The 23,418-nt window shown below is 34.8% G+C and overlaps 2 protein-coding genes across 3 annotated transcripts; one reads left to right on the top strand and one right to left on the bottom strand.

Annotated features, from left to right (window-relative positions):
• Window positions 1-79: 79 nt before the first annotated feature.
• On the top strand, window positions 80-10,047 carry LOC131931426 (serine/Arginine-related protein 53). The gene is made up of 11 exons (XM_059288224.1): window positions 80-109; window positions 1,616-1,702; window positions 2,284-2,409; window positions 2,860-2,910; window positions 3,216-3,597; window positions 4,107-4,175; window positions 6,139-6,178; window positions 7,181-7,232; window positions 7,476-7,633; window positions 8,351-8,488; window positions 9,887-10,047. Exons 2-11 carry the CDS (start codon window positions 1,654-1,656, stop codon window positions 9,977-9,979), a joined length of 1,158 nt encoding a protein of 385 aa, XP_059144207.1. The 5' UTR covers window positions 80-109; window positions 1,616-1,653; the 3' UTR covers window positions 9,980-10,047.
• On the bottom strand, window positions 10,045-22,960 carry LOC131931427 (S-formylglutathione hydrolase). Of its 2 annotated transcripts, none has more exons than XM_059288226.1 (10): window positions 22,932-22,960; window positions 21,331-21,408; window positions 20,529-20,620; window positions 18,508-18,606; window positions 18,016-18,140; window positions 15,474-15,538; window positions 13,984-14,137; window positions 12,127-12,192; window positions 11,217-11,318; window positions 10,045-10,697 (listed from the first exon to the last, which is right to left on the bottom strand). In XM_059288226.1, exons 2-10 carry the CDS (start codon window positions 21,399-21,401, stop codon window positions 10,620-10,622), a joined length of 852 nt encoding a protein of 283 aa, XP_059144209.1. In that variant the 5' UTR covers window positions 21,402-21,408; window positions 22,932-22,960; the 3' UTR covers window positions 10,045-10,619. The 2 variants fall into 2 exon arrangements, with proteins under 2 accessions (XP_059144209.1, XP_059144208.1); XM_059288225.1 differs by lacking the exon at window positions 22,932-22,960 and adding an exon at window positions 22,808-22,911.
• Between the last annotated feature and the right edge of the window lie 458 nt (window positions 22,961-23,418).

The following is a 23,418-nucleotide window of genomic DNA, read 5'->3' on the forward strand; positions in this document are numbered from 1 at the left end:
ATATTTTGTTTAAGGAAGGGCTACTCTTTTACTATTACTATTTGTTTACATCGGTGATCTTTTCCTAACCAGATAGATCTAGATCTTGGTAAAACTTTGTAGAAGTGAGGTAAAATCTAATCTAGAATCTAGTTTCGTTTTGTCATTTAGATCTAGATTTAATGTTTTATTAGGTCTAACTAAATAATAAATGATAGGCCTAGATCTAGTAAAAAACTATTATCTTACAGCTTTCTAAAATTTAGATCTAGAATCTAGATCTAGATCTATTCTAGATTTAAATTTAATAAATTTAATCACTTTTGTAGCAACGTGTGGACTCTGTGCCCAAGCTCAGCCAACAGTCACACAGTGACTAACAGAACAGAGTAGTCTAGTTTCTAGTAGTTAGATCTAGAATCTAGATCTAGGCTCTAGTAGTATTGTCTAGTAACACTACACTATATCTACAGTCTCTCACAATGAGTGAAGTGAGACAGAGTGCACTGATCTTCAATATACAATAATAATAAGATTAGATCTAGAATCAAGAATTTAGATCTAGATCTAGATGATTTAGAGATCTAGAAGAAGAATCTTGTCTAGATCCAGACTTCTAGATTAGTTGTTAGTAGATCTATCCTCTAGACCAGGGGTCTCCAAACTTTTCAGTCCGAGGGCCGCATTAACTATCAAATTTCACTTCGAGGGCCGTTTCTTCCAGGCATGTCTTTGATTTTTCTGGACAAAGTTCCTCAGCCATCACCAACAAATGTTTTTTTCCGTGGACAAAAAGATCTCAGCGGGCCGGATGAGAAGACATCACGGGCCGCATCCGGCCCGCGTGCCGTAGTTTGGAGACCCCTGATCTAGACTATTCTAGTATTCTAGACTCAAATCAGTTGGACTTGTTGTTTTAATTAATTATTTAGTTATTAAATTAATTGTTTAAATCCTCCAACATAAACTCAATTAAAAATGCAGAAGAAAGAAGAAGATCTAGAATCTATTAGATCTAAATTAATTAATATAGTGGTACTATTGTAGAGATTGCTGGCTACCATAACCAGGCCAGGCATCAACCCTCAACCTTGGCTTGAATGTAAAAATAATTTTAATCTAGGCTATTTAGGGCGTATTTTAATTTTTTTTTTTAATTAGGCCTAGGGCCTATTTTATATTACGCCCCAATTAGTAGGCTTAACTAAGTACTACTATGATTAGGCCTAGTACTGTTATTATTATTAAGACTAATTGGTAATTAAGGTGATAGAAAATTTTTAATTTAAGTTGGGAAGAGTCACTTTTATTTATATCCCCAACCACTTGGTCACAGCCAGTCTGTGTGTAGGCACCTAAATACCACAACTGCATAGTGGCATGTGTCGTGCCTTAACTTTAAAAAAAACAATAGCAGAAAAAGATTTTAAATAATTTATATTCACCAGTAAAGAAACAGCTTAGCTGAAAACACTCCTTAATTATTGGTGTATGTGTTCCAAAGTTAAACTCTTTCTTTCTTCTTTGTCAGTTTAAATCATCTTCATGAGCATAAACATACTATTGCAACTTATAACTTTAAATTCCTTTTGAGAAATGATCATAAAAGTTGAATATTCCTACATTTTTCGTACAGAAATCGCATGATGGGCCGCTACAGATCTGACGACAGCGATGAAGACCACTCTAGAAAGTCAAGGAAGAAGAAAAAGAAGAGAACTAAGTAAAATTCAGTTTGTTTTTGTTTTTACGTTTTCCTTCAGGGTGAAAAATGTATCATTGACGACCAATGTCCTTGCAGGAGACAGGCTGCGTATTTGTGTGTGTATATATATATATATATATATATATATATATATATATATATATATATATAATCCTCTATTAATGTATTGGGCTGTTTGGATTAAAGTAAGCGTCACCATGAAAATTAAATTTGATATCAAGTGATTGGCATGATCTGGTGATTAAGAACATAATCTGAACAAAATACTATGATATCCGAACAAGGTGATGCCATGTGAGAGGGAGAAAGAATAATGCTGGCAGAAATGCACTTGTTGATATCATCTGCTAAAACAAAATTGTATAATATTAGTTTGTTTTAAATTAGGCCTACATTGATTTATGTTTTTTTTTTTTTTTTGAGTTGTGAATTAAAAAAGAATTTTTTTTTATTGTTATAGTAGAATAACACGATTCCTTGCATTGTTTAGGTTGTAAATAAAAAAATAAATTTCAAGTTTTTTTTTGTTAATCAGCTTCATGCTGTTAATTAAGTCGAGAACTCAATTTTGTGTTCAGGTCTAGTGACGACAGTGACACCAGCCATAACTCCAGCAACAGAAACAAAAAGTCAAAGAAGAGACATAGAAGTCGCAGCCCTGACAGAAAGCGGACAACTGAATCCAGGTCCTCCAGAAGATCGAGGTAATATTGTATTATTTTAATTCAGTATCCTGGGTTAAATTTGATAAATTGTATACAGATATTTTTTTTTTGTATAAAAAGACTAGTAAACTCAAGCATTATCGCAGTTTAACAAGATAGTTGATTTTTTTTTTTTTTTTACATTTGAAAAATGTACTTGCACATAGAAAATAAACAAAGGGTTTACTTTATTTATAAATTAACTTAGAAATTATTTATATGCCTACTTAATCCATTTCAAGTTATTATTTCATTTATTTAGTACATTTGTTTAGATAAATTTACAGAGGGGCTTTGTGTAGATGCTGTAAGAAAATTAAGAACTTCTGTTTAATTTAGAAACCAGGAAAGATCTACATATTCTTCTACTTGTTCTACCAACAAAAAAAAATTAAAAGCTGCTTTTTTTTAATACTTAATGTTTAAGAATATATTGTTTTAAATTTCTAGGTCAAGGTCAAACAGCCTGGATAAATACATCAGCAAAAGAGGTCGTTCCAGGTATAGAATTCATAGTTTAAATATATAAGTTTATATGTAAGTTTATGAGTGCTAGACAGCTAACCTGAAAGTATTGAGTTTGAATCTGGGTTCAAACCAGTGGAATGTCCCTGAGTCCAACCAAGGTAAGTAAAGGCAGTTGGGCATAATGCTGACCACATTTTCCCTTCATATGTCGAGGTCAAGAAATGTATGTTAATGAACTCTAATTCATCTGCCCAATGGATTGCTAGGTCCATACAGGAATCTTTTATGACTCTATAAAAATATTGAGAAAATAATTGTTTATTTTTTTGGTGTTATAGGTCAACCAGTCTTGATAAATATGTCAGTCGGAAACCACGCTCAAGGTCACGGTCTCCAGACAGGCGAGCCTCGCGCAGGTCGCGGTCACCACCACCCAGGAGGGCAAGATCAAGGACCAGGTCACCGGTTGGCAGGAGAAGGTCAAGGTCCCACTCAAGAAGCAGAAGGTCAAAATCTCCCTCTCGCAACCGTCGGAGGTCCTACTCGAGGGAGCGTGACAGAAGGTCAAGGTCTTACGACAGAACAAATTCACTCAGGTAACATAAAACATTTGGTACCCTGCAGAATAACTCAGTTTCTTAGTAATATAAGGGTAGGTAGGGCCTACTCGAGGGAGCGTGACAGGAGATCCAGGTCTTACGACAGAACAAATTCACTCAGGTAACATAAAACATTTGGTACCCTACAGAATAACTAATTCACTCAGGTAACATAAAACATTTGGTACCCTGCAGAATAACTCATTTTCTAGTAATATAAGGGTAGGTACCCTGTAGAAGAACAAATTCACTGAGGTATGTAAGATTTGGTACCCTGGAGAAGAACAACTTCACTCAGGTAACATAAAACATTTGGTACCCTGTAGAATAACTATAGAATAATATAAGTGTTGTACCCTTCAGAAGAATTAATTCTTAACTGAAAATGTGAAGGTTAGAACCTCTAAAACCTCGAATTTTCTTAAGGGTTATGATCTATTCAGTTAAATGCCAAGTTTTATATTATTTGATTGTCAATTTTACACCAGTTATAAGTTTTTCAATATCAGATTAATGTCAAGATTCGAATAAGTTAAAAGTTAGGTTGTAGGCCTATATCTGTTTATTACTTTCATATTAGTTTTAAGTCCTTACATAATTTTAATATCATGTTAAAATGTTTCGTACCAGCCGGTCCTCTACAGAGGCGAGACGAGACACCAGCCACTCCAGGGGTAGTCCTAATGTCAATGTTAAAGGGTCAGTTCATTTGATTTTATATCCTAATGTCAATGTTAAAGGGTCAGTTCATTTGATTTTTATATCCTAATGTCAATGTTAAATGGTCAGTTCATTTGATTTTATATCCTAATGTCAATGTTAAAGGGTCAGTTCATTTGATTTTATATCCTAATGTCAATGTTTAAGGGTCAGTTCATTTGATTTTATATCCTAATGTCAATGTTAAAGGGTCAGTTCATTTGATTTTATATCCTAATGTCAATGTTAAAGGGTCAGTTCATTTGATTTTATATCCTAATGTCAATGTTAAAGGGTCAGTTCATTTGATTTTAGGATTATATCCTAATGTCAATGTTAAAGGGTCAGTTCATTTGATTTTATATCCTAATGTCAATGTTTAAGGGTCAGTTCATTTGATTTTATATCCTAATGTCAATGTTAAAGGGTCAGTTCATTTGATTTTATATCCTAATGTCAATGTTAAAGGGTCAGTTCATTTGATTTTATATCCTAATGTCAATGTTAAAGGGTCAGTTCATTTGATTTTATATCCTAATGTCAATGTTAAAGGGTCAGTTCATTTGATTTTAGGATTATATCCTAATGTCAATGTTAACCCTTTGAGCCCTGGCCTCCCTGATCTAATTTCTCCCATTTCCTGAGCTCCCAGGCCCAAAACGATTTTCACTTATCTGCTTCTAACTTTGCCTATAACTTTTGAACCGTTTGAGATAATCAATCAAATTTGGTATCCAGACTCAGGATCAAACAACAATGCAGCAAGATTCTGAAATTCTTAATTTTTTTTTACAATGTTTGAATAGAACAATGTATATAAAACGAACACATCATTATTGTTTTGATAGAACATAGAAGAAACCAATTTACATTTAGTAATTGTTTTGTTATTATTGATACCTGGCCATACTAGTTCATAGCCAGAAGTCCACTTTTGTGTGATAACTTTCAAAACAGTTATCACTGCCGGACCCGATGCAAAGAAAAAATTTGCATGTTTTGCACCAGTAAACATTTTTTTTTCGTTTCGGCAAGTCTTTGTCCTTGACGCCACGTGCATCAGAACGTACTTGAACAGTTTCATTATCAATGTCACTGTGTTCAGTCTCAAATTCAACGTCACTATCATCACAATATAGACCATGGATATTATCTTCTTCATCAGAATCAATAAGTAGTTGTATTGCCTGAGGTGCAGTCATTCTACTTCTTTTGTTGATATTTCGGTCTTTTGCTTCATCTTTTGCACCAACTTTATGTGATGAAGTTGAGGGCTGTGGCTCAGCTTTTCGTTTCGGCAGCATTGCTACGAAATGTAAACACTTTTACTTTCACTTTTCCTAAAAATCAATTTTAAAATCTTAATCCCGCACTCAAAAGACATGCGCAGTTTTAGTAAGTCTTCCGCTAATTATATTTAATTAGACCATATACTGGCCGCTAGGAATATGACGCTAGATCATCGGGCCGGAAAACCGGCTTTTTGAACATATATGCCTAATGTTGAAGCCGGTTTACCGGCCTGGCGGGCTCAAAGGGTTAAAGGATCAGTTCATTTGATTTTATATCCTAATGTCAATGTTAAAGGGTCAGTTCATTTGATTTTATATCCTAATGTCAATGTTAAAGGGTCAGTTCATTTGATTTTATATCCTAATGTCAATGTTAAAGGGTCAGTTCATTTGATTTTATATCCTAATGTCAATGTTAAAGGATCAGTTCATTTGATTTTATATCCTAATGTCAATGTTAAAGGGTCAGTTCATTTGATTTTATTCCTTATAAAAGATAGAATTATAAATGGAAATGAAAAAGTTTGTGCAGAATATTAAAATCTCACAATTTTGTAATTAAAATCAAATTTTGCATCATGAATGTTAAGAATAACTACCATTTAGCATTGTAGGTTTAAATTTCTTTTTAAATGTGTGAGGTTTATTGCTTCATCCATTTTGTTTTTCAGGCTTTCCATTACAGATGTGTCCCCAGGGTTTAGCAATATGGTACTGTCAATTTACATTTTTTATATGCACATTTTATTATTTCTAAGCACATAAAATATTTACTACCTTCACTATTGGCTTTTACGTTCTGAAATATTGTGGACTTATTACCTGGACTGGCTGGACACAAGGTTGTCTAGCTGACCAGGACCACCAGTTTAAGACTTTAGCTGTAATTTTCACCACTCCATTGCTTAACAACAGTTTAGCCAATTATATATATATATATATATATGTGGTTGCAAAGTTTTGGTTTGCAGCTATCCAGCCCATCTTTGTTATCATATAACATACAAACCGGTAATGTTGTTTCTACCTACCACACTTACCCTCACCAACAGTAAAGTGGTAATGTTGCATCTATCTACCATACCTACCCTCACCAACACTAAAGTGGTAATGTTGCTACCTATCTACCACACCTACCATCACCAACACTAAAATGGTAATGTTGCATCTACCTACCACACCTACCCTCACCAACACTAAAGTGGTAATGTTGCTACCTATCTACCACACCTACCATCACCAACACTAAAGTGGTAATGTTGCATCTATCTACCACACCTACCATCACCAACACTAAAGTGGTAATGTTGCATCTATCTACTACACCTACCATCACCAACACTAAAGTGGTAATGTTGCTACCTATCTACCACACCTACCCTCACCAACACTAAAGTGGTAATGTTGCTACCTTTCTACCACACCTACCATCACCAACACTAAAGTGGTAATGTTGCATCTACCTACCACTCCTACCCTCAACATTGTTTAAGTGGTAATGTTATATCTATCTACCACTACTACCCCAAATATTGTTAAAGTGGTAATTGTTATATCTATCTACCACTACTACCCTCAATATTGTTAACGTGGTAATGCTGCATCTACTACCTACCACTCCTACCCCCAATATTGTTAAAGTGGTAATGCTGCATCTACTACCTACCACTACTACCCCCAATATTATAATGCTGTTTCTACTTGACCTTTCAGACACCATCTGAACAAGCAGAGGAAAGGATGAGGCTGGCTCTCAAGGCAGCTGGTAAATCATTCAGTTGCTTTTTCTTTTATTTTCAAATATTTTTTTTTGGTGCCAGACATCATAATTCTCTATGAGGTTTTTTATGTCTCATATCTGAACATTTGTGTGAGGTTTGTTTTAGGCTCCATATGTTACACTTCTATATGGGTTTGTTTCATTTATCTGATAATTGATTTGGTTGTCCCCCATCAATACAAATCTAAGTAAAGCTAATCTAATGAAATATCTTGCTGTCCCAAACAGCTGCCGCAGATGAAAAGTTGAGGGTCAGAGAAATCCCCTCAGCTGTTTCAGTGGCAGCCTCCCTAGCTGAGTCTCAGGCATTTGCTAGCTCTGTCGCTGCTATTGAGTCCAACAGTTTTGTCCAGTCCGTGTTCAAAACATCACGTGCAAAAACTAAGGTTGGTGTCACAGTTTTCAAATATTGTGTCAAAAAACTAAGGTTTTTGTCAGTTTTCAAATATTGCATTAAAAAATTAGAGTTTGTGCCACATTTTAAAAATATTGCATTCAAACTAAGGTTGTTGCCACATTTTTCAAACATGACATTTTATTATAACCATGTTAAGACTAAGGTTGAAATAAATAAAAAAAATTCTGATTATGTCATAGGTGTATTATATCTGTAATACAGTTGTAGAGGATACAATTTTTTAAATTTTTGTTTGTGGTTCTAGCATGTATAATGAATATTCATTTATATATTTGCTGAACAGTGAAATTTTCTTGATCCCATAATCACACAGTAGTTGATTCATAAATTGCACTATTAGTACTGAGAAAATGATCAGTACTTTTACACAGAAAAACATTGTGTTTTATATATTCATACAACTAGCTGTATCCAAATTATATTATCGTAGTATGACTTAAACAAAACTATCAAAAAAATTATGATATAAGTTACTATTATTTAATATTATTTTTAAAAAAAAGGTACATGAAGTATTATTTTTCTATTTTATTTTTGTTAATAAACGATGAGCCTAGAAAAATGAATGAAGCTTTTGCCAGTAATTAAAATTTGATGTCAGTAATTAAATTTAATTTGATGTCAGTAATTAAAATGTATTTGATGTCAGTAATAAAAATCTATTTGATGTTTTGCTTGGTGACAGATGGATGAAGTGACAGACACGCAGGCTAGCCATGACGATGCTATTTTTGGATCGCTGTCAGTGTCAGGGTTCACCATCAAACCTGACCCTGACATGAAGCCTCTACAGCTGGACTCAGAGTCAATCATGCACCCCAGTGTAAGAACATTTGATTTTCCTACCATCAGTAGTCACAGTGGCGTAGCGAGGTCGGGTGTCACCCGGTGCGGCACTTAATAGCGTCACCCCCCAGAGGCGTAGCGACCCTTCCCGGGGACAAACTTTCAATTTTTTTATTTGCACCCCCTCAAGTTTTCGATTTGCACCCACCTCCCCTCCTCAAACTTTCGATTTGCACCCCCCCCCCCCTCTCAAGTTTTTCTCTATATATTTTGCTATTTTTTGCCTTGGTGTCAGCCCCCTAAATGGTGTCACCTGGTGCGGTCCGCACCCCCCCCCTCGCTACGCCTCTGAGTAGTCATACATTTCTCACAGATTTTCATAATGTACAGTTATCATGTCAAAAACTAATATTTTGTTTAATTTTTTAAACTGATAAACAATCCTTATTAATCCTGTCCATACAAGGTTGGTCAACTTGACCCATAAGAAAAATTTAGGCCAAAATAAATAATTTAAACAAAAACGTGCATACAAATTTCTTGTAGTTTTTACTTTGAATACATAATTGTTTATGCTGAGTCTCCAGCATGGAATATAATTTCTCATTGCTTTAGTTGATTAGTTATTAGCGAGCTTAGACTATAGCAGCTGAGCTTAAACACAAACTAATTATACATGTTGGGTGATATTTCATGCAAAAATATTTGATTATCCTATAAATACATGTGAATGTGGGAATTCATTTCGCAGCACTGGATCTTGCTGGCCAACATTTTCTACTGGCTTAGTGACATTGATTGGATCAAGTTCCCACCTTGCCATGACTCATTGATCCAGCTGGCATAGGCTATTTATTTTATCATCATCTTTTCCTGTTTGTCCAAGACAACGGTACACAGGGGGATAGTATGTTCAGCATTACTCTAGCCACTTTTGTTTCCTTAATGTCAGTCAGGTACCCCACAGAGCTAGGTGCACTACAAATTCGAGCATAGAGTGCAGTGTTAAGCTCTACACACTGTCCTAAGTGTGGCTGCTCAAATTTCTAAGCTTAACCAATGCAACGAGCCGATCCGCATAGCATATGCTGCTATTTAGTTGTTTTATTTTAAACTATTCAGCAATTCATAATTTGTAAATTCGAACCACAGCTCACCAGACTGGTAGGGGTGATAGCGGGTTTGTTGCCTGGAGAGCAAGGGAGGGTGCAGGAGGAGGGTTAGATAGTCGGCTTGCGTCATGGTGTCCACGAAGAGAATTATATATATTGATAATGTACCATGCGTATGCTTTTAAAATGATGCTTTTTTTTTTTTATCCTAAAAATTGTGGTACTGCAGTTTTTGTGACTAAGTCAATTTTTTCACCCTCACAATAGTTTTAAGATGTCAAGTATATTTAACCTTATGAATTTTATGCCATTGAATTCTACAGCTGTATTGTGACCCTGAAGAAAAAATGAACAAGTGGATCCACAGGTTGACACAACTCCGACAGAGAAAACTGGAAGGGGAAGTAATGCAGTGAAATTATTTTAAGTTTTGTAATTGTAAATTGTTTGAGAGTCAAGTTGAAATAAAAACACACAGGAAAAATGGTGTTTAATAATTTTATTTTAGCAATGTGTTTCAAAAAAGAAATTATTGCTATAAAGGTTTTCAACAAAAACATGACAGCAATAAACCAATACTGACAAAGTCTCAGGTACATTAACTCTGCAACTAGTGCAACAGTTAATTCCCATGGTAAAATTTAAACATGCAATAAATCAATTTTGTTTTCAACACTGATTATAAAAGTGTCATAAAGAATAGTTAAGTAATTTCCAATCCAACCAAAAAGAAAAAAAAACATTTACATTCAACAATGTCAGAGAAATTGAAAGTTAGGCATAATGTGTGAAGCCTGATTGTAAATAGTGCAACAGGAATGGTGTAAAATTGCAATGGTAGTACTCACAGAAATTACTTTAAAAGACTTGCTGAATAAGAAATCTCCCACAGTGTGTTCATCTTCTTCCAAATGTATACACAACAAACCAACTAATACAGAACAAGTCAAACTATCCATAATATTTTCTCTATGACGAGAGAGGTTTTTCACTAAGTCACGTGATCTAGCAGACATGTCCAGCCCATTATATCCTGGGAGTGAGACTGGCTGCAGATTACTGTAGGTACTTCATGTGGTGGAGAATGTGATCCTCAATAAAGGTAGCGATGAAGAAGTAGCTGTGGTCGTAGCCCTGAGGACGGATAGTATATAGAGTAGATCAAGTAGTTTTCTAATGTTGCTTGGTTGACTGTCACTATTTTCCTTGAACCATCAGCTACATAACCCACTAATAAGTTCACTCACCCGTCTGACCAACAAACTAGTTCACTCACCTGTCAGACCAACAAACTGGGTTACTCAATTGTCTGACCAACAAACAAGGTTACTCACTTGTCTGACCAACAAACTAGGTCACTCACTTGTCTGACCAACAAACTAGGTCACTCACCTGTCTGACCAACAAACTAGGTCACTCACCTGTCTGACCAACAAACTAGGTCACTCACCTGTCTGACCAACAAACTAGGTCACTCACCTGTCTGACCAACAAACCAGGTCACTCACCTGTCTGACCAACAAACTAGGTCACTCACTTGTCTGACCAACAAACTAGGTCACTCACCTGTCTGACCTTAAACTAGGTCACTCACCTGTCTAACCAACAAACTAGGTCACTCACCTGTCTGACCAACAAAACTAGGTCACTCACCTCTTGCATCCTCATGATGCAGGGCATCTTGCTCTCAGCACAGGACTCAATCAATCTCTCAGGTAACAGCTGGCCCTCCTTCAGGAAGTTGTCAGAAGCTCCCTAGTGACCAGTGTAGGTAGCATTTATTTATTATTTATTCCATCAAATAATATCACAGTAAAAATATCAATCGTAACTTTACTATCTGAGATCTGTAGATTTGGTGACCAGTTAGGAACCTTCATTTATTATTTGTTCCATCAAATAATATCACCGTAAAAATATCAATCGTAACTTTACTATCTGAGATCTGTAGATTTGGTGACCAGTGTAGGTAGCATTTATTTATTATTTGTTCCATCAAATAATATCACCGTAAAAATATCAATCGTAACTTTACTATCTGAGATCTGTAGATTTGGTGACCAGTTAGGTAGCATTTATTTATTCTTTATTCCATCAAAGTAAAAATATCAATCTTAACTTTACTATCTGTAACCTATAGATTTATTGTCTTGTGGTACAGTCCTAGGCAGCCAAAAGCGTTTGTTTGGCGTATACTGTTTTTTTCACAAATAAGTTCAATCATCCTTTTTAAATAAAATGTCTATCGCATAGTAATTAAAATTATGCACAATAATCTGCATACATTTTTTCTCATTGAATTACATTTTGTTTTAATTTTTAAATGTGCGTGGATTTTTTAGTTAATTAATTATTTTAAGTAATAGTTTGAAAAAAAAAGAGAGTTGTGTCCCTTTGCTTGCACATATCGCAAGATAAAAACTTTCAGAGCCTCAAAAGTAAAGGGTTATATTTTTTTTAAAAAGCTTGGAATATAGCAGATGAAATTACTACTAAATATAAAATATCTTGGTATATAACAGTAAAAATAGAAAATAAATGTATAAAAAACATTTCTGCTAACCTGATCTACAAGAATATCAAGTGGGGGCCCATTGTAAGACTTGACTAGCTCAGTAGCATCATATTCCTGGAGTGTACAAGACAAAGTTAGAACTAGGAATACAGGAACATGGTCTAGTGTTTGATAAGTAATATCAAGATTCAACATTTCTGTGACTAATGTAAAAGATGAAATCAGCATTTCAGTACAGCAACATCTTTAAACTTTCTATGGCGAAGAGGATCACTGTAACCAACTATGCATATAATGTATAAAACACAATAATTTAACTTCTAGTTTACCCATAGCCAATCTTATATAACAAAATATTTCATTCCCATAGAACATCAACCCTCATTTCTAAGAATCACAACACAAAATGGTATTTTAACAAGTAAATTATTAGAATAGCACCATTTTAACCAAACAGCTTGTTACATCTTTAAAAGAAACAGATGCTAAGCTTAAAATTGTGTTTAAAATAGAAAGTATCAGCTAGTGGTATCACTTTATTCACCAAACCATCATAAACAGACATTTTTAAAAAAATAACTATAAAGAAAACCAAGGAAGTTTTGATCTATACCATCTTGCACATTACAACAAAATGATGCACTCTCCATGTTGTGTCAGAAATGCACAATCCTGTAGGATATTCTGTCATCAGTTTAGAACCACCAGATACACTACATTTTCTTATTTACATAGCTCTTACAGGTTAGACTTGTTGCGCACTGTGCCAGTAGGGAGAAGAAGGAAGGGAAGTCAAAGACGACACTGGATGGATGACATCAAGGATTGGATGGGGCTGTTTGTCTTAGAACAAATCAGATTGGCAGATGACAGAGATGGATGGCTGAGAATTATCAGGTTAACTGTGGTGCTCCAAAGACCCCAATAAGGTTTAAGGGATGATGATACAGGTTGGACAGTATAGTTTTATGTCATGGTAGAACAATTTACTTTAACTGCAATGATTACTCCCCTATTCACATGCATCCAATGTCTCCCTCACTTACTAATTAATAAGATTAGTTCCATTCATGAGCAGTGACCATTAAGACAGTGCAGTATCTGAACCAGTGAATCACATGTTACAAACCTGGCCAGCCAAGACAGAGTGACCAGTCACATGAAACTGACAGGCTCATGAGACGGTCCACCTATAAAAGAGCATGCCCTGTCCATTTTAAGTCTCATCTCACTAGGGTTTCCCCACTGCAGGCCACACTACATTGGTCAAGGACTCTTCAGAGCCATGGCCAGCACACTGGTTAAATGTTACTTAAACAGCTGCCTACATATATCTTTATTACTTTGGCAGCCTACTGAGATATCTATTATTACTTTAACAGTCTACTGAGATATCTATTATTACTTTGGCAGCCTATTGATATAGCTATTATTACTTTGGCAGCCTACTGAGATATCTATTATTATTTTAACAGCCTACTGAGATATCTATTATTACTTTAACAGCCTACTGAGATATCTATTAAAATTATTACTTTGGAAGCCTACTTATATATCTATTATTACTTTGGCAGCCTGCTATCTATTATTACTTCAGAACCTACTGAGATATCTATTATTACTTTGGCAGCCTACTGAGATATCTATTATTACTTTAATAGCCTACTTATATATCTATTATTACTTTGGCAGCCTGCTATCTATTATTACTTCAGAACCTACTGAGATATCTATTATTACTTTGACAGCCTACTGAGACATCTATTATTACTTTAACAGCCTACTGACAACTATTATCACTTCGCTACAATCTAGCTGTTATGTCTGGATTAGTTGCTACGGTAATTCTGCCACTAACACACCCTAGAGTAGATCCTGCTCACATGTTTACAAGCATGTACTCACCCTCCAAAGGTTCTCATCTGGTCCCAGATACCCAGCGAAACATTTCTTGCCCCACCCACACTTTGTGGGGTGGGCGATGGGGGCGAAGGCGCTGACAGACCTGTAGAGGCCGGGGTTCTTAAGTGCGCAGACAAGTGCACCGTGGCCTCCCATGCTGTTGATGTACATAAAGGTCAAGGTCAATATTTCAAAAACTTTTTTACTTTAGATCTGTAGCGGCATTTTACAACTGGAACACAAATGTAATTACATAGATTAAATTTTACAAAAAAATGGTGCCAGTAATTAAACAATTTTTTTTAATTTTGTAAATAATTTTGAAGTGCAACATTTTACAACTAGAACACAGACGTAATTACATAGATTAAATTTTAGAAAAAAACGGTGCCAGTAATTAAAATTTTTTTTTTTTATTTTGTAAATAATTTTGAAGTGTGTTAAAAGTTAAAATTAAACAGCATGAATTAAAATAAAAAGGCATGAATATATGTATGGAAACAACTAATGACAATTGTACAACAACAAAATAGATGTGTATTTAAGATATATTAGTATCTTAGAAGAAAAAATCTGATTGTGGTTATCTTGTAAAAGTGACAATATTTGATCAATATTTTCTGTCTATAACTATAAGACATTCTGTTAAGATGACCAAATTCACAAAAGCGCCAAACTCATTGGGAAAATTTTAATGTAAATAAAAACTTCAAATGTTTATTTATTTTTTAAATGCATGTGTTTTTACTTAATAGTTTTCTAATTCGACTACAGTTCCTTTTTAGCGCAATTTCCATACTGGACAATTGCGATTATTAACTCGTCATTTCTGGTGATGGATGGATGGATGGATGTGTGTCCGCAGCTTTAAGTTGTATCTCCTCCTCAACGAAGCAATATCAAGGACTAGTTCCAAAAGCAAATATGTTAAGCAAGTTCCGAAGATGATTGTGGGCCAAAAAAAATTCCCGGAATTCCTTCCTGGATTTCCAGGAAAAGCCAAAAAACCTAAAAAAAAATGCAGTTTTTGGCCCATATCTCGTCAACCAGACCACTTAGCGACTTGAAACATTTACCAAACGATTCCTGCCATAATTTTGAATTTTGAAGAAAGTTTTCAAAAATATCCTTTCGTTCGGTCACCAAAAAATATTTACTACTTTTTTAAACTGATCATTGTGTAGGCCTAGGATGATATTTACTACTTTTTTAAGCTGAGCATCGTGTAGGCCTACTCGTTAAAATAAAACTATTTCAGTTAATATAGGTTAATATAGTTGTCTTTTTTTTTAGCGCAAAAAAATATCCTTTCGTTTGGTCACAAAAAAATAAAAAATTGTTATGGATAACATAAGGAAATTGTGCTTAAATTGTCACTAGACTTTTTATTAACTTGTTTTTTTTTAAATTTACTTTTTATTTAAAAGAACTCCAATACATTTTTCTACACCATGGTTTAAAACAATGAAAATGATAAAAGGGGAAACAATCACCTGTGACCAAAGATTCCCTTCTTGTCAGCCTGGGTTGGGAAGTTCTCATTGATCAGGTCAGGGAGCTACACAAAAAGAAAACAGAAAAGTGAAGTTCAGTCGATTTAAAACTTCGTTGTTTTGGATTCTGAGCTTGGACTTGGTATAATGCTGAAGACAGTCATTGGTATAACTAACTGGGAGAATGTGGGGCTAATCAATAAGAAGGCCTTTTTTCCAGACAATTTTCTCTGGGGCAGCACTTAAGACTGCCAGGGAAGGGGGCTTCTTCTTCTTCTTCTTTGTTCTTAATTTTTAGTGTTGGAAGTGATCGAGCCTTATCTGCCAGAGGGTTTGAACTCGAGACTTTTTTCAAATTTATCAACCATGAGCTTTTGCCGACTCGACCACGCCTCAACCACAATTAAGGATACGTGTCAACTGGTTATGCGCCATTGAGGCCATTGACTCCGATTTCAGCCTGCTTTTCTTTTTGGATTTGCTTCCATAGCCTTTGTCCAACCAAGAACAAACTACAAGGCAGCAGTTGTTTGATTATGGAGTTGTCTCTCCTAGAAGTGGCTGTCCCCAGCTAACGAGCCTCATCTGCCCGAGGGTTGGAACTTGAGACTTTTCGGTTTAGCAACCATGAGCTTTACCGACTCGACCATGCTGAGTAATCAATAAGAAGGGCCTTTTTTCAGACACTTTTCTCAGAGGCAGCACTTAAAACTGCCAGGGGAGGGGAGAGGGGAGGCGGCAACAACTCCCTTCCTTCTCCCCTTTAGAGGTGCCAGAAAAAATACTGACATTAAGTAACATTGTTGTTAGGCCTAAATTAAGCTGTTTGAACAAAACAAGAAATGTGGTCTGGGTAAACACAGTTTACATACTTAACCCTTTATTTACGGAATTATGTTCTGAATGAGATTTTTACTTAAACAATGTGTTACTATATTGCTTTTGGCACATTCAAAGCATATGTCGAAGGAAATTTCGTTTCATAAATTTTTAATGGCCCAAACAGATATTGGTACTTATAAGTACCGTCAGTAATCTTGGACATTTTTTTTCAAAAATTTTTTTTTTACAAAACAGTAACAAACGATACAATTTATTAACTAATAACATGGCAATCATCATAACAATCACATTTTGTAATTTTCACACATAAATACAGCACAAAAGTATTTTTTGAGTACGATTTTTACTGGATTTTCTATGGGAACACATCTTAGACCTCATACACAGCAAAAGTGATCGACATATCATGTTCCCTCAATCTTGTCTGTGGTCTTTCTGGTGTAGCAACGGTTGCTGGAATGAATATGCTTTTGCTGGAAGCTTCCAATAACTAGTACAATGAGCCGCATAAACAAACAAAAGCCTAGTCATTCAGCACACAACTACTAGTAATACTAGTATAATTGTAGCCTACTAGAATGTTATGACAAGTCTACACTACAGTGCAAAGTTCATAAATAGAAGTGAGCTCAATGTGTTTAGGATAGCTGTAGTGGATTACTCTTTTCTGTTTACTGATTAAAATTTACCTCATAGATCTATACTATATGCAGAAGTATGGACTATTACTAGTCTACAGGTATACATTACGTAAATGCTAGTTATTGTTAGCAAGACAGTTTATTGCAGTAAATATAACTAACAAATTAAATCTAACTACTAGAACTAGGCTTTGGTATACAAATGCAGTAAACTAAACCTTGTACACGAGCCTGCAACTGATACCTTTATTCTTGTTATTTTTTACTAATAGAAATTAACATGTAATTACAATATTTCTTAGGTAAACCTTGTGCAAACCTTCTTATAAATGTGCAAATATCATTTTTTGAGTACATTTCGATAATTTATTATCAAGACAATATTTATGTAACTCCACCTAACAAATCTGCCATTTTCTAAAAATCCTAAAAAAATGACCATGTGCCCTGACGGTACTTATAAGTCCACTTGTAAACATCGATCTAATACAAAGACAATGTTATTAAAATTGTATAACTAGCTGTTAAACGCGTTTGCCTGACTATTGAAGGTGCCAATAAAAAATATTTGGGGTTGAAAACTTGAAAAATAAGGTAAAACAAAGGGAATTCAGGAACGTGTGTGAGAACTGTACAGAACAATTGTGAACTACCGATATAGCAAGACATTGAAAATGGCGCCACACCATTAATTTAAAAAAAAAACATTGATACCTCCGACTACCGGCGACTCAGGGGAGATAATACTATTAATTACCTCAATAATTTTTAAAATTCGTATTAAATTAAAAATAATACAGGCACTTAATTAAAGTGGTACTTATAAGTACCGTCAGTAGATAAAGGGTTAAAGTCTAACATAAAAACTGGGACTAGAAAAATGTTACATAAAGTCGGAATAGAAATATGGACAAGAAAATAAATTTAAAAACTGACAAAAAAAACGGACCAGATAAAAAAATATAAGTTAGATTATTTTTAGAAACACAAAATATAAAGCAAAGCTTGACTAGAATTATGGACTGGAATAAAAAGAGTGAATTGAATCCAGCACTCACTTCTTTCACCACGTATGAGTACATGCGGTAGTTTGCCTTCCACTTCTCTGTTGTTGCATCAACATAAAACCCAGCTCCACTACCAAAGTCGTAGCTGTCATCCTCTCCTTCTATGTTGCATCCTCCTGTGAGCATGATGAAGTTTTATTGTTAAATCAACTTGACCACATTATAATATAATAAAGTAAGAAAACCTGCAACAATCACTACAAGAGAAAAGGTGTTTTAGTTATTATATTAAAAATGATTAGGTAAAACTTTAAATAAAGCAGAATGCGCACAGATCCAAAAACATGTAATTTATTAAAAAAATCTATTTTGGCCAGCAAAAGAAAAAAGTAAAAAAGAAAGAAAAATAAGTAAAAACACACAACTCCAATCTAAATTATTATTTACCAGGAACATGATAAAATTGTTTTAATAAGTAAAAGAAAAATTGTACAGAACAATTTTACCAAAACTGTACTTAGTAATAAACTTTTAAAGAATTACTTGGGCTAGTGTCAGGGTTTACAATGATGACATCCTGCTTGGCTGCCACCCTCTGGGCCCCAGCTTTTGTGATGAAGTTTTGCTCTGTACAAGTCAACCCTGGGGGATGGAATAAAATTTTGTGATGAAGTTTTGCTCTGTACAAGTCAGCTCTGGGGGATGGAATAAAATTTTGTGATGAAGTTTTGCTCTGTACAGCCCTGGGGGATGGAATAAAATTTTGTGATGAAGTTTTGCTCTGTACAAGTCAGCCCTGGGGGATGGAATAAAATTTTGTGATGAAGTTTTGCTCTGTACAGCCCTGGGGGATGGAATAAAATTTTGTGATGAAGTTTTGCTCTGTACACGTCAGCTCTGGGGGATGGAATAAAATTTTGTGATGAAGTTTTGCTCTGTACAAGTCAGCCCTGGGGGATGGAATAAAATTTTGTGATGAAGTTTTGCTCTGTACAAGTCAGCCCTGGGGGATGGAATAATATTTTGTGATGAAATTTTGCTCTGTACAAGTCAGACCTGGGGGTAGAATACAATTTGTTTTGTTCACATCAGCCACAGGACTGAACCATTTTTTTTTGTTCACATCAGAGAGGGCTGAACCATTTTTGTTTGGTTTACATTAGCTAGAGGACAGAACCGTTTTTGTTTGATTTACATTAGCCACAGGACAGAACCATTTTTGTTTTGTTCACATCAGCTAGAGGACTGAACCATTTTTGTTTTGTTCACATTAGCTAGAGGACTGAACCATTTTTGTTTTGTTCATATCAACTAGAGGACAGAACCATTTTTGTTTTGTGCACATCAACTAGAGGACAGAACCGTTTTTGTTTGATTTACATTAGCCACAGGACAGAACCATTTTTGTTTTGTTCACATCAACTAGAGGACAGAACCATTTTTGTTTTGTTCACATCAACTAGAAGACAGAACCATTTTTGTTTTGTTCACATCAACTAGAGGACAGAACCATTTTTGTTTTGTTTACATCAGCTAGAGGACTGAACCATTTTTGTTTTGTTCACATCAACTAGAGGACAGAACCATTTTTGTTTTGTTCACATCAACTAGAGGACAGAACCGTTTTTGTTTGATTTACATTAGCCACAGGACAGAACCATTTTTGTTTTGTTCACATCAACTAGAGGACAGAACCATTTTTGTTTTGTTCACATCAACTAGAGGACAGAACCATTTTTGTTTTGTTTACATCAGCTAAAGGACTGAACCATTTTTGTTTTGTTCACATCAACTAGAGGACTGAACCATTTTTGTTTTGTTCACATCAACTAGAGGACTGAACCATTTTTGTTTTGTCCACATTAGCTAGGGGACTGAACCATTTTTGTTTTGTCCACATTAGCTAGAGGACTGAACCATTTTTGTTTTGTTTACATCAACTAGAGGACTGAACCATTTTTGTTTTGTCCACATTAGCTAGGGGACTGAACCATTTTTGTTTTGTCCACATTAGCTAGAGGACTGAACCATTTTTGTTTTGTTCACATTAGCTAGAGGACTGAACCATTTTTGATTTGTTCACATCAGCTAGAGGACTGAACCATTTTTGTTTTGTTTACATCAGCTAGAGGACTGAACCATTTTTGTTTTGTTCACATCAGCTAGAGGACTGAACCATTTTTGTTTAGACAGGAAAATGGACAAGAGGCTATAATAAAATTTTGTCCATACAGCCACAGAAGAATGAAAAAGAACTACTAAACATTACAACAAAAGTAAGTTCATTGTGGTATAAATCACTAGTAATGCAATATCTTACTTTATAAAACATATCCAAAAAACTTAATGTAAAAACATCAATTACGTTTCTTATACTTGGTTTATAAGACTGTGTTTCCATGCGAACATAATTGTTTACTAGCCCAGTATTTGGAAACAATTTTGCTCCTATGCAGCTTCTTGCTATAATTCATTTTTTTAATGGCTTGAACAGGAAATACTATTGATTTAACTACTTTCGATTTGTCATATTAAAATAATACACCTGTTGTGTATGTTTTCACCTGAAAGCCAATAGAGCACAGGCAACTTCACGCCATCAAGTGCATTGGATGGTAGAAAAATTCCAAACTTCATAGTACAAGCTACCTCTGTGCTGAAAACAGACATTTTGTATTTAACTTGAGTAATGATAGTAGGCTATAAATAAAATCATGAGGAATGGTAGTTTTGTTAGGATTTAGAATGTTAGAATAACCTATGCTGGATTGTTTTATCTAAATAAAAGAGAGTGAAGTCTTAACAGTAAAGTTATCAATGCTTTCCATGGCTTGTATAAACTAATCTGTAGTAAACGTCATGCCTTTCAAAGCAATGCAATGCAATGAAATTTAAAATATCTTTCAAAGCAATATGCTTACAATAAATTTTTTTAAACATTTCAAAACTACACAAAAGGAAATGTTAAAATAATTTAAATAGCTATAGCCTATACAAAGAAATAGAATGGTAGAAACCTTGAGTCTTACAGAGGAAGAGAATGTTCAATACTTTTCATTTCAATACCAAAAAAAAAAAGCTAAAATACCTTTCATGGCTATACAAAAAGAAAGTTACAAATACCTCTAATAGCTCTACACCAGGGGTCTCCAAACTTTTCAGTCCGAGGGCCGCATTAACTATCAAATTTCAGTTCGGGGGCCATTTCTTCCAGGCATGTCTTTGATTTTTCTGGGCAAAGTTCCTCAGCCATCACCAACAAACGTTTTTTTCCGTGGACAAAAAGATCTCCGCGGGCCGGATAAGAAGACCTCGCGGGCCGCAGTTTGGAGACCCCTGCTCTACACAAATAAAATGTTAAAATACCTCTCATGGCTGTACACTCTCTGTTCTCCACCAAAACATTTGTTGCTTGAGATCAAAGTTAACTTGGACATTCTCCTCCTATTGGAAACAAGGAATACAACATTTCACCTACAACGCCAAAACACATTCAAATATGCTAGGGGATTTACATCCAAAGCATCTTATTAACAGTGATTTTAGTGTTTGATGGTATTGTTAAAGAGAGCTCTTCAGGGTGATACTTAATGTATATATTGGTCTAGTGGTCATATGAAGAAAATTATGTTATAAAAGGTAATTTCAAAGGACATTACATTAAGTAAACAATTCCATATGCCATATGCTATGCAGAAATGTGAATAAACATTTACGTTTTGTCAGGCTGTTACCATGGGAAAGTTTAATATTTAAGTGCATGAAATTGAATTTCACTGGATTAAACATATTGGGAAAGTCCATTAAACGCTCATTAGGCACAATATCTTAAGTTTTACAGTAAAAGAAATTTTTTGGAAAATCTAGCCTAGTTTCTTCTGACTGACAGTAGTTGCTGTTGTGAAAACTAACAATCTAAAAGTAGTAGTCATAAAGATGAGTACAGCACTAAGAACAGAATGTTCAAAAGCAGATATATTGGGCAGCTTCGGTGTTCCACACAAAAGAAAGAAGTTGATAAATCATCAGCATGTCTAGCGATGGAAAAAGTGGAAATTACAACAATACAAACAAACGAAACACTTGCATCAAAGCTCATTGTTTTTATTAATTGGGTGTGATTCAATTTTCACAGACATATTAGCATTTTACTCCCTCCCAGCGTAAGTATTTAGTGGCCAGTGGGGGTAAGATGTGAGACAAAAATGTTAAGTGGCCTGCAGCTTTCGCACCTTTCTCGCAATTTACCACCTCACCATTTTGTGCCTTGCAATTTACCAGATTTTACAAACACCCCAAAAATTGCATGGTAACAGACTAAGCTGCACAGTACAAAACCACACACAGTTGAATACACTGACATAAAAATGCTAGATCTAGATCTAATAATAAAAAAAATAATATTATAATAAGTAGGCCTAATAAGTGTGAATCACTGAGACTGAAATTGAAGAGCATTCAAGACTGATGTACTGTACTGACTGAAGTGATGAGAATGAATAAGATTAAGATGAGTTTGGAAGAAAGTGTGTTTCTACCTGGAAATCTAGATTCTAGATCTAGATGATCTAGAATTCTAGATCTAGAATTATTCAAGGAGAGACTAGAGTCTAGAGTCTGACTCTAGACTAGAGTAGACTCTAGGGCCTAGAGTCAGAGTCTACGCTAGGTTTAGTACTATAGTAGGCCTACTTTTAGTAGATTAGATTTCTCTAACTTTCTAAATCAACTAGATCTAGATCTAGATCTAGATCTAAATGAAAGCTAAACATGAATGAAACGTTACTTCTAAAAGTTGATAAAAGTTTAGGGAAAACCATGTATAAGAGTAGGAAATGCTTACAGGGGGGTACAGATCTAAATCTAGTTATCACACAGATAAAAAGTGCGTTTGTTTTGGTAAAGGAGCGAGTGACAACTACAGATCAGAAGGATCGAAATGCCTAGATATCTAGCATCTGTCAGACCTTTGGCCTTAACCTTTGATCATCGAAACTTATTATTGGGAGAGTTCTACTTTTAGATAAAAAAGATTAATTCGAAACTTTGCAAAGCATAATTTAAATTTTTTTTAAATTAAAAAATTATAAAACTAAGAAAGCAAAATATAATGTATTCACACAAGTTGATCATAACAACAATAATATTAATAGAGCATTCATAGGCGTAAACCTAATTGAAAGAGATACGTATAGGCCTAATGAATAGGACTTTGTATAAAATTTTATTTTGTGACACAACCCCCCCCCCTCCCCCCCCCCAACCCTTCGCAGGTCAAAGAATAACACTAAATAATAAACAACGCCTGCATATATATTTTTTATAAATAACTATAATGTTAACCCCATAATACAACTATTTACGAGGCTCAAAAAGACCATGCAGCTATATTGCAAGATCTATTGCTAAGCCACCTTTCGAGTCCTTAACTCGACGCAAAATTGCACTAGTTTT

Source organism: Physella acuta, unplaced genomic scaffold (genome assembly GCF_028476545.2).
Source record: "Physella acuta isolate Inbredline_101_S28 unplaced genomic scaffold, ASM2847654v3 ptg001966l, whole genome shotgun sequence".
NCBI lineage: Eukaryota > Metazoa > Mollusca > Gastropoda > Physidae > Physella > Physella acuta.